A 12717-nucleotide genomic window follows, 5' to 3' on the forward strand; every position below is an offset into this window, starting at 1 on the left:
TATAAAAGAGATTCCATCTGGGAATATTTATAATGAAATTCCTGTACTACTAGGCCAGCTTCTAACAATTTACTGCGTGCAGTTATAGGGAATATGTGTTCTTCCTTTGCATTCATACTAAATAGAGGAATAATTTGAGAACAGAAAAACCAGGAATCTAAATGAGAATACAGACTGATAGGTGGCCACATAAATAGAAAAAATAACGTGATTTGAACACTGGTGCAATGATCATTATGGTTTATTTTTTATATCCTGGTGATCTCGGTGATGGGTGTAATGTTTATGGTACGTATTTTTGAAAACATGCCTCTTCTACACATTCTGTTTTTAATTTTTTTTTAAGGAAGCCTATTATAATTGGATAAACCTTAATTCTAATTCCAACTAAAATTAAAAATAAATATGACCCCACTATTAAAGTCACCTTGAGTAATTTAATAGAAAGGATGAAAGTCCAAAAACAACATATAGTAATGATTGTGTGTTTCTTTAACAATTTATTTCATCAACTACTTCTGATTCCCCCCCCCATTTGTCATCTTTTTTCCTTTCCTTTTTCATCTGGGTTCTAGGGATGATGTTCTTCTGATGTTGTAATGATTTATTTTGTATATGGCCTACCTTGTTTCCTGTGGCTTTGATTTTGAGTTACTTCAGATAATAACAGCTCCTCCAGAGAGCAGTGCATCAGTTAATGCACATTAAAAAATGCAGGAACCAAGCATTCAGAATCCAGATCCATTCTTAAAATCAGTGTAATATTAGATACCCAAGAGCCTACTCAGACTTATGTAGTTCAGTTGTCTTGTATACAGAATATAGGTTTATCCCTTCATTGGAATAAGGGATTTTATACATGGAAATTTATACATGGAAAACTTTCTCCATGATATGTTAGCTCTCAGTCTGCAAGTAAATTCTGTTGTATATTTAATCCTGTATTATTTATTATTAAATTTATATTTCTGCATATATAGGCACTTAGCACAAGGAACACTTATAATATCTGCTGAGAGAGAGAGAGATAAATAATTTGTCTCCTGTCCTGGCAGAATTCTTTCTGAAAATAAATCTGTGTTTATTCTGCATTGACTTTTATAAAGTTGCAAATGTATGTGCTATTTGGCAGTGTATCAGCAGATGGTAGCATCTGGTCAACCTTGGTGGGTCAAAAATGCTAAATAGAGTTGGATTCACAGTACTTAATATTTGTATGGGGGATCCTCAGGATAAAAATACGCCAAAAGAAGGCTATGGCAAACAACTTTCATATGCTGTTAAAAACTAAATGGGACATAGGTTTCCAGAAGCGATATGGGTCCATATAGAAACAGAAATTCAAGTCCCCACTTGACTATGGATCATTTGGTTGCTTTCTCATCCTACTTCATGTATTTCTTGTTGTGGAGATAAAAGGAGGGAAGACCTCCTGACTTGAGCTCCCAGAAAAAGGGATATAATAATAATAATAATAATAATAATAATAATAATACACTACTTGAACACCCTCAGCATTGACAAAATCATCATCAGTCAATTGCAAAAGGCAGCTTTACTTGGAACAGCTTACATCCTGTGAAAGTACCTTTCATATTATTAAAGAACAATGTCTGCCTATCCCAGGTTCTTGGGAAGGGCTCGATAAGTGGACAGAAATGCCAAATCCAGTCTAAACATCTGGCTGACTGTGTAACCAACCATAATAATAATAATAATAATAATAATAATGTTAATGTTAATTAAGTAATCAAATAGGGAGCTAGTTTGGTGCAGTGGTTAAGGCATCAGGCTAGAGACCGGGAGTTCTAATCCTGCCTTAGACACAAAGCCAGCTGGGTGACCTTGGGCCAATCATTTTTTCTCAGCCCTGGAAAGGAGGCAATGGCAAACCACTTCTGAAAAACCTTGCCAAGAAAACTGCAGGGACTTGTCCAGGCAGTCTCCAGGAATTGGACGTGATTGAATGGATAAAAAATTTAAAAAGTAATCAAATAATGCCATTTTTCTAGAAAAACTTTCTGTTTTGCCTTTTTTGATAGGTATGCACAGATACAGGTGATCTCTTAATAGCAGTCCTGCAGTTTGGCTTAATCAATATAAATATTTGTCCTGTTTTGAAAACATGAGACCTTATTTTACATCCATGTGAAACTGCAGATATTTTTTTTTTCTTTCCTAGTGCCCCCCAAGTGTAACCCCATGAATATGAATGAAGTGGGAATCAGTTGTATCAAGAGCTAAAGAGTATTCTGAAACAGCATCTGTGGTAGCTGATGATGAGTAGCTCTGGCTTCTTGACAAGTCCAAATTAGCACTGTTGTTAGTCTCCAGGGAGCACCCCATCTGTGCCTTGAGCAACCATAGTAACATGGCCCAGCTTTTGCCTTCAGATGGCTATTCCCAGAAATGACAGTCTTGGAAGTGAATTTCTTTATAGCAGAATTGTGGATCTTCCAGAATTTGTTATCTAGCAAATGTGTTGACAGTTAAAACAAGGAGTTTTGACAGAACTCTAGCATCATGAGGTTCTGCTTTCTTGCCAACTCTTAATTCTAACAAGCTGCATTTTTTACTTTGCAATCCCCAAATGTCCTTTTATTCAGATGTCGTTCCTATGAAGATTGTTGTGGTTCAAGATGCTGCGTGAGGACTTTGTCAATCCAGCGACTATGGTATTTTTGGTAAGTTAGTGATAAGCAACTAGCAAGGTTAATGTGATCTCTGTTAAGGCTTTATTTGCAATTAAATTGCTATGAAAATGAATTTAAGAGCCTAAGGCAGCCTTCCACCATCTAATGCTTTCTAAATCAGTCAGACAAGAATTCCTGTATTACCAGCTATGATAGATGAGTTTAAGTAATTAATAGCGCAATCCTATACATGCCTTCATGTAAGTAAGCTCCAGTCGGTTCAATGGGCCTTAGAATCCAGTATATGGGTGTAGCAGGAATAGAACATTAAATCTGGCCCAAGAGTCAAAGTGCTTGCACATGCTTAGGTTAGGTGGATAACATCAAGGATAAGCATCTCTTCCATTCCCTGAAGGCTCCATCTGGCCATCCCTTCTTCCATTTGGAGGCAAGATGCAGTCTCTAGCTCCATATGATCAGAAGAAAAGATTTCCTCCTCTTTGACCAACCTGGGAATGAGTTTCTCCATCCTCTCTTTGAGTAGAGACAGTCCTCAAAGTTTAGACTAGATGGCTATTACATAGCCATGGAACAACTGGTCAGTCTCATTGCCCCAAGTAGTTGTTAATTTGGAAGGGTAGGAGAAATAAACTGAAAGTTTAAACCCTGGGAATTGAGAAATCTTTTACATTTTGGCAACAGCAGTTCAATATGGCTTCATTCAAGTAAAGTTCCTAATCTTGCTGATTAGGTTTGTTTTCAGCCTGAGGAGTTGTGGTGTGTCAAGAGATTATGGTTTACTACCAAGCCCTAGTCAGAAAGCCTGACAACAAGAGATTATATTTTGCTTGCAGATGGAATTTCCTGTGAATTATGCCCTGTGTCTGGGCTGTAGAAAGTACCAGAAAGATACCAGGGGTAGATGAGTTACCTGACATCCATTTTCTAACCCCTACAACATGCCTAGTTTTGTATGGTGGTGGTGGTGGTGGTGGTGGTAGGGGTTTTAAGAGACAAATGTTTCTCCTAAAAGTCTCTTTACCCCCTCCCCAAACTGGCCCCAGCCTTGCCCATTTTTGAAATGCAGCCCTCATCATTCTCACAAAATGTGGTGCACAAAAAGTAGCACAATTTGAGTTGAAATCTAAATGTAACTCAACTATATGCCATTATTGGCTTTGTCTCTGAGATATGGAAAGTTTGGGGAAAAGACTGTTAATGTGTTTTACCCTCCAAAATGCTCAAATATTTGGCCCCCTGGGGGAGCTCTCGGGACCAAAAACATGATGCTAAGCAGGTTGTACTTTATTCTTCCTGCCTACACAGAACATCAGGCACAGTCAAAAAGGCCTTCCTATCCTAAGCCATTTAGATTCATGGACCATTGGATTAATTACTTGTACTGGGATCAATAATTAACTATACAGTAAATTTTGTAAATAACTAAAGTTTCTTTTACCTGTTTCTCTTTTTTCTGCTCAGGTTCCTTCTGATGATGGGCGTTCTATTTTGTTGTGGGGCTGGTTTCTTTATCCGAAGACGGATGTACCCTCCACCACTGGTTGATGAAACAACTTACAACGTGTCGTTTACTCGACCACCTAACTCCAGTACACCAGGTTAGAGATTACAATTGTCCTAGCAGATTTATACCTACTGCTCAATATTATTTATCTCAACAATTACTGTCATGTCCTCACTAATTTGAGCATAAGGTAGTCTCTAGATCTGGTCCTCTTCTGGTGTGTTTGACTGAATTTTGATTGGGAGTTATAGGAGCTGGGTTCTAACACAAAGTGCAACAGGTTGGTAAAAGCTGCTCTAACTCTAGGAGACAAGTATTTAGTGAGGAAGGAAGGTAGTATTTTATAGATATTGTTACCACAGGTGTGGACAGGCTTTTCTGATGCTGATATGACATTGAGGTTTCCACCAAAGCTTAGCTGGTATACTGTCAATTTGATTTTTTAAAAAAAGAAATCCAAATGAATCAGGTTTGATGCTATAGCTCAGCAATCCAGTAGTAAGAAATCATTGTAGACTAGAACTGAACTTAAGAATGTCACCCTGCAGCTGTAGGGGACAGAGGAAGCTGCTGTGTTCCAGATTCATCTTTCTTAATGCTCTTGTTGGAAGTGTCCAAACTCTCAGACAAAAGTCTATTCCATTGCTGGCTGTCGGGATTTCAGAAATCTGAAATCTCTGTCATGGAAAATATGTGCTCCAGCACTGTATGTGCAATCTGACGGACATCTTAAAAGAATTAAGAGGCAGATCAGAGAAGTATAATTTCAAGCCAAGGTTTGTGCTGTGAAGAGTGATATGACTACAAAGGATCATATAAGCTAAGAGTTAAAAAACAGGTTGGAGGCCATCTATTCTAACCATCTCAATGCAAGTTAAAGCCATAGTTGTTCTAATTACACATCTGCAACAAAGGAGAGCCCACCCTCTCCCAAAGCAGACCAGGGCATTTGCCATTAAGAAGTTTCTTCTAATATATCGCCAGAATCTGCTTCCCTACAATTTGCTTGAGTTGCTTCTAGACCAGGCCTCTAGAGCAATACAGAATAAGATGGGTCTATCTTTGGTGTGATTGACGTTGACATGTTTGAAGATGACTATCCCATCTTTCCTCTTGTCCAGACTAAGCATGGCCAGCTGTCTCAACCATTCCTCAAAGCACTATGATGGAAGGGGCTCAGCTAGAGTTTCTTCCTTTTCTTTTGGACACACTAAGGAAGGAGGCAGATCACTGAGGAGTCACATGGGGGAGCCACTGGCCTGAAATTTAATGTGGATTTGGATAATGTTCCAAGGCTTAAAGTCCTTAACTCTGTATATGTCCAAGTGATGATAGAGCCATGTGGCAGTTCATTATTCTGTCCTGCCTACTCTTTCCTTATGCCTGAGAAGGGGAATAGAAGAAGCAGTAGCAACTAGTGAGATATGTTGTAATACAACTGCAAATTATTAAGTGGCTGCCATGACCTCCAACATCCTTCTGGGTGCCTGAAATTAGAGTGTGAAATAAGGTTCCATTTTGCTAGGCTCCACTGTAGTGCAAACCTGGTGACAGAAATAAACTAAATTGAATACTAATTTAATGAAATAAATAAGTAAACTAAGTAAACTTAGAACTAGTTTGGTGTAGTGGTTAAGGCTCCAGGCTGGAAACCAGGAGATTGGGAGTTCTAGTCCTGCCTTAGGCATGAAAGCCAGCTGGGTGACCTTGGGCCAGTCACTCTCTCTCAGCCCAACTCACCTCACCTCAGAGGGATGCTGTTGTGGGGAAAATAGGAAGAGGAGGGAGTATTAGGTATGTTTGCTGCCTTGAGTTGACCAAATATAAAAAAGGCGAGATAAAAATCTAGTAATAATAAGAAAAATAATAATAAAAATCAGAATTGAGAAAGCAGCAATTTCCCCATGTTTGGCTCAAAACCCATAATTCGTTTGGCAGGTATTCAGTTTGAGTACTCACAAAACCTGTTGCCTTTATACATATAAGAGATTCTTGCAGAAAACACAATTATCTGACTCCTCCCATAATGAAATCCATGTATTCCTGGGAAAGCTGTTGGATGGAAAAAGCTTTCTCATGAACGTCTTCCATGCTGGCTGGGGAATTCTGGGAGTTGAAGTCCACACGTCTTAAAGTTGCCACGGTTGAGAAACACTGACCTCCAGTATATCTCCTTGCATGAAATCCAGTGGAAATCTCTGCAGCAAAATTATCCACACTGGAAACTCTCATCCTCCAGAGTTGATCTTAGACATGGACATTTATACACAGAGAGAGAGTAATTTCTTAATGAGCAGTCCTTCCAAATCCAGTCTATGCAAAACCATGCAGATGTATTTTCCCTCATTTTGCACAGGTTGCTTCAAACAACTGTACCTACATTAGAAAAAGCAAGGGGTTTTAGTCAGGGATCTGCACATGACAATTCAAGGATATTGCATATCCCTGTTTGAATTCTTGCACTGTCTCAGATCAAGAGGATCATTAAGTTCTCTTGCCAGGTAACTGTGGCACTGAAATGGCTTATGAGAATCTAAAATTTGTGTTTTGTTTTTGTATTGAGGTAATAAGAAAAACAAAACTTGCCTAAATGTCATCATAGCAAAAGGGAAAAACAGACAAACAGCAAAATATAATCATGTTCAACAGGGACTTTCACAGGCCTGAGAGAGATGAATTAGCAGGTGGAAGGGTCAGGGGAGCAGGTCTATGCTAGAATCTATCTATGAAGAGGAACTGGGACCAGAGGTGATGTCACAAGGAAAGTGACAGAATTGGCTATAGTTTATTTTTTCCCTTTAGCCTGAAAATCCCAAAAAGTTGAAGCAAAGAATGTTTGAGTTAGATTAATGGAAGATGGAGAGCCAGGAAAAAAATAATGAAGTAGGATTGAACTTTGCATATGGAACAAAATGAACAAGGCAGAACTTGGAGTGCCCATCTCTTTCATTAATACTTGGTTTGGATAGGCTCCTGAATCAATGTGAATAATAAGGTTGCCAAGTAATGGGATGAATTAAGATGAAAAATTGTCCCTCTTCTGCCTAAAAGAACGTCTCTCCCCAACTTGGTGACCTCCAGATGGGCTGGTCTTCATCTCACGTAATTCCCAGCTACCAAGGCCAAAGTCCAAAACTTTGGGTTCCAGGTTGGGGTTGCTACTTCATGAGAAAGAAGATAAAAACACCACTGTTCTAAATTACTTTTCCCATGGAACAAGATTAATTATTTTTTTGTAGTCAAAGAGATGACATTGTATATGCTGGTCTTTGACCCTTATAAAGATTTGATTGATTGAAGACATCTGTTACTTACTAAGAAACCTAAGCACATCAAATGGCTTCCTTCAGCCATCAAGCCAGCCAAAAAAAATGTAAATACATTCTTGTTTCTAACATATTTTCCCCCAGTCTGATAGGATTTGAGAAGAATTATATTTGATCATTTCTTGCCATCAGCCTATAAAAAGCTGAAATACCCTTTAATCAGTGCTTCAAATTCTCTGTGCTAAAGAGAATTGAATTCTATGTTACAATGGCATACATTTTTCAACCTACATAACTTATATTGATTGAGCATATTTGCAAGGCTTCTTCTAATTTACATAATTCTTTCTTTACTAATAATGGAGAGAAAGGAAAGAGTTATACTGGATGCTGAAACTCTATAGCACCCTAATGGACTGAATAATCAGGACCATTTTTTTCTGCTGTTGCAGAATTATTTTAGACCAAATATAGGTCCTTAATATGGTTGCATATATTTTGCATTTGGGCAGATATTTCACACAAGCCTGAAATTTGGTATGGATGAATGAAAAAAGTGATGTTCTTTTCTTTAAAAGAAACTCCTTCAAGTATCCTCTAACATCCCTAAAGCTTAGAGCTGAAGCTCTAGCGATCAGGGAGTGAGAGTATTTATAGCACTTTGTTCTTCCCCATAACTAGCAGAAGCATTGTCAACTAAACAAAATCATAAAATGTATTAAGATCTGTGATGCTCTTTCTCAGAGAGAGAGAGAGGGAGAGAGAGAGAGAGGATTCCAGTGACAGGGATTTAAACACTTTTGTATATTTTTCTCCTTGCAGTCATTCATGTTTTAAAATGCTTCATTGTATTTTGCTGAAAACATATAATTCACATAGGTTTTCTTTTAATCAGTGTAAAACACAATTTGAACAGAGGAAAAGAGAAAGAAAGGAAATTTAAATAGTTTTACAGTACATACATACTAGACAAAAAGATAATTGAAGAGACCAGGCTCTGAACAAGAAGTGCTCTGTAAGCATATACAGTATAAAAATATACAGTATATGCTTCAGATTCAAACATAAATAGTTCTTTTGTCCATTCATTACTGTGATAGAAAATATATCTTTCTAGTGTTGGAGAATAAGCTGCCAGAACTATCAGGTTCCAGTTACGTTATCCACTGAACAGATTCCAGATCTGTGGGTTGTAATTCAGAATTACATGAACATAAGTAAATCATGGGACGGGGTGTGTGTGTGAATTGATACCTCCTGACTTGAAGGGAATTATCACATCCCATCATACAGTATAGGATAGTGAGTACTTTCAGATAGGTGGCTCTGAGCACTACCAGTCAAAAGACGTGGATCTATTCCATCTTTTGTAGCATTCCTTCATTTTTTTAGTAGGACTTAAAAATATAGGAGAAACAGTATGAAAATATGAGAGGATTATACTGCCCCAGTAAAAACTGAGTGCCCAGCAGGGGGATATGCAATAAAAGCTTAATCTGGAAGCACTCACTTTTTTTGAGGGATATCACTGCACCCATGTTTTGTGGATGGAGCTATATTAGCTATATTACTTTTAAAGAGCCAAAGAAGTGTCCAGTGAGTCCTGAAGAGTTTCAGTGACATCCATTTTAATTTCAAAGTGAATGCTGTTTTTTCTCTGCAATGTTCCAGTACCTGTTTCGTTTATTTCAGACATTCTGAACTTGGTTCTGTCTCTCATCCTGTTACATAGTTTTTGCCACAGCACATGTACAATTAGTTCATTATAGTTCAAGATATAATTTGGCAACTTCAGCAAGTTGAGAATATCAAACTCATATCATAGCTCAGAAAAAGATAAATATTGTCTCATTTCCTACTAGATACCAAGAAAAAAGATCCTCTTATGTATATCCACTTATGTAGTGTTTTATATTTAACTTTCTCTAAACTATATGGTATAACAAGCCTTGTGAATAGCTTGAAGATCATCCAGAATTACTTGTTCAGACATGATAGCACTAATCAACTCCAGATATTTTCTATTGTATCTCTTTTTCAGGAGCCCAGCAGCCAGGAATGGCCTATTATGCAGATCCAGAAGGAACTATGATGAACCCTATGGCCATGAGTTACCATGTGCAACCTAAGTCTCCACAAATGAACCCAGTTTACCCCCCTCCACCTTCTTACTGCAACACCCCACCACCACCATATGAGCGGGCTGTGAAATCTTCCACATAATCTCTTCATTGCAACCAACAGGGAGTTGGTCAGAAAGGAGATGAATCATGAGCTGAGCTGAAGACTTGTCAGAGCTCTACCGTCCTTTGCTGTTGTTCAAGCTAGAATAATTTGGACAATAGTGATGGATTTGCAGCACGGGATAAAATATCTTTTGACATACTCAAAATGAGAAGAAATTTTTTGTGTGCTCCCCGCCCCTGAAACCTATATTTAAATTCCCTTTGCTGACCTTTTTAATTTATTCTCTTTGTGATTTCAATGTGTATAGTAACAATTTTCAAGGTACAGTATGGTAGCAAGCACAAAACAGTGTCCACCAATTTAGAAGTCCAGAAAGAGATTGTATTATTTTATAGATGAAAAGAGAGCAAGAGATGGCAGTGGACTGAAAACAGCTGAAGTAGTTGAAGCAGATATACTTGTTAATAAAGCTTGGAGAAATAGAAAAAGAGTAGATGAAAGAAACTTGGAGGACCTGTGACGCAACATGTGGAAAACCTTTCCATGTCAGAATAAAACCCCTTTGTTTCACTAGCGCCAACATTGGATGGAAGAAGGTTGCACAATCTTCTGTACTGACAATTTGTGGAAGGTGAGCTGCCAAAAACAGGAAAATGCATTATCCTTTTGGCAGCACAGATGTCATAGCAAACTGCTGATTTGGTGTGGAAAGGAAGATGCTATTGAGGGTCAACCGTAATTTGCCAAGATAGAGTAACAAACAACCTTTAATGTCTGAGAGATGCATCTCAAACAGGAGAACTCGATAAGGAGTCCTGGTTGGTTACAGTGGCCTGATTACAAACTCAGGTTTGCTTTTATATACAGAATATGAGAATTGACCCTTAGACTAGACTTGGATGTTTAGTATTCCTTTTCTGCATTTTGTTTTTAGTTGTATACTCTTTTTTTTTTTTGATATGGTAGCCTTACTTCCAGGTGAATTTTTCTTTCATGTGGTGAGTTATTTATTCACAGAATGAAAATCTTACTGGAATCTGAGATTTGTCAGGTACTGAGGAGTGATTGCAGGTTCTCCAGAATGTGATAAACACATCGTGTAGAAATTAAGGAGATTATAGAAGCCCACAGGTATAAATCTCATTGCTCCATCAGAAGTATGAGTCTCGGTTTTGCTTGTTAGAAATGTCCTGTATATGACTGCTGTTACTGGCATCACAAAGATCTGTGAGCTCAGCTCCTTGATCTGTTTTCACTGAAGAATAAACCTTCCTAAGGTTACCAGGTGTATCTGAACTGTTTTTCCTTTAGCTTAGTGTCTGTAGCTAAACTGGGAAGCTAGGCAGTGGTAGAGTCTCCCCTTTTCCTCCACTCCCTAGTCTTTGACTTTTCAATCTATAACTGATGTGCAACAGGGAGAAGAGTGGCATTCAGAGGGAGAGAGAAGAAAACCAGATGATGCTACATTGTGCCTAGATGCTTATGTGATTGGGTACTGTATCCATCCTTCATCCACCCAAAATATTGGGCTTCCCAGTCTTAAAGGAAATGGAAAATCTTTAAGCAATCTGTAGGGGTACCTGAGAGGCATGGACACCTTTGGAGGCAGTATTCAAACCAGACTTTGCTTTTACTTAATTCAGTACCTTGAATGAGTACATGTCACTTCTACTTATTGTATATTACTCAAATGAATATATTTTGAAAAAAGTGAGGAACTCTTTATGCATTACATTTTTAGACATATACCTAAGCTTTTTTAAATGTTTGTGTACAATATGTAAAGGATTTGCATCATGCCTGTAATGCAAACATGTATGGGCATTTTTTCAAGAAGCAAGACTGCTGGATTGGCTTATTCTAGCTTGCCTTCTGTAATGTATGAAGTTGCCCTAAGCCTCTAATCCTTAAAGATAGTAAGAAAGATGTTATTGCTGCTCAACTTCTGTGTCTTGCTTCTGAGTAAAGTGCAGTAAATTATTAAATTCTAGATCATTTGCACTTCAGGAATTTCAAGTTTAGTTTCATGAGTATTTAAACTGGGCTGTAATGAAGAGCCAGTTTCATTGTCCAGTTTCAGATGTAGTCAAACTGATCTTGTGAACATCGTTTGAACTACACATCTCAGCTTAATCCTTTAATCTGAAATAGCTGTTTTGTGTACTATTCCCTGAATATCTTAATATCTTTCTCAGTTTTAATTACAAGGGACAGTTGCTGTTCTAAGTTAGAAACTTTGGCAGGACCAAAGCTCATAACATAACATCACATAACACATAACACAACACATAACACATAACATAGCATACATCAACTGAGGGTATCTGAAACAGCACAGCACAACATTCAGCCTGCAGAACCTTCATTCATGATGAAATAGAGGCCGTAGTTGACAAGTTAGAGTGAAAATATGTATTCCAGAGAATTGAATGTATGAAAGTAACAACTACTGAATAACAAGGAAGGTATGTGGTCTGTGTGCATGCAAAAAAAATCAATTTCAATTGAGGCCCCAGTTCTTGAGAAAAATACTTTTATTATGTATAGATTTTCAGTATTCTTTGAGAAAGCAGCTGTTATTGTTTCAGAGGCTTTGCTGCAGAATAAAACTTCAATCAAATTATTTCTGAAATTCACTAGTGTAAGAACACTAAGTAGCAAATCATAAGCTGCCAAAAGTCATCAGTATAATTTGAGTTAATGGGAACTTTAGGCATTATCCTGCAAAATTAAGTCCTAAGAATATCAAGTGGAGAAAGGAGCACGTATTGAGCCTTTTCCCGTTACCAGATCATGATCCATTCATCAGGCTCCAGACTTTTCCCATTGTAAAATAAGATTTCCCTGTTTGGGAAAGAACAACTAAATTGTCTATGAAATGTAGCTGTAAAGATCAGAATCTGTAGTTGTGTAATTTTTCACTGTATGCACCATTCATTCTAGGTTTGCTCCTGGAAGTCTGTAAAAAGTAGGAAAGTTATAATCGCATATCTGATTCAAAAGAGTAACTTAGAAGGTATAGCCACAAGGCTGCTATTTGTTTGAGAATTCAAGATTAGGAAAAAAGACTAGAGACCTTACAATAAATACTGTGTGTGCATTAATT

The 12717-nt window shown here is 37.7% G+C and overlaps 1 protein-coding gene across 1 annotated transcript in view; it reads left to right on the plus strand.

Annotated features, from left to right (window-relative positions):
• The window catches only part of VOPP1 (VOPP1 WW domain binding protein), a 45962-nt gene extending 33589 nt beyond the window's left edge, over nt 1-12373 (plus strand). Inside the window, exons 3-5 of the mRNA XM_063304196.1 lie at nt 2607-2684; nt 4116-4252; nt 9466-12373. Coding sequence (XP_063160266.1) covers nt 2607-2684; nt 4116-4252; nt 9466-9647 — 397 coding nt within the window. The 3' untranslated portion in view covers nt 9648-12373. The remainder of the gene's footprint in view (nt 1-2606; nt 2685-4115; nt 4253-9465) is intronic.
• The last annotated feature ends 344 nt before the right edge of the window (nt 12374-12717 follow it).

This window comes from Candoia aspera, chromosome 4 (assembly GCF_035149785.1).
Source record: "Candoia aspera isolate rCanAsp1 chromosome 4, rCanAsp1.hap2, whole genome shotgun sequence".
Lineage (NCBI taxonomy): Eukaryota > Metazoa > Chordata > Lepidosauria > Squamata > Boidae > Candoia > Candoia aspera.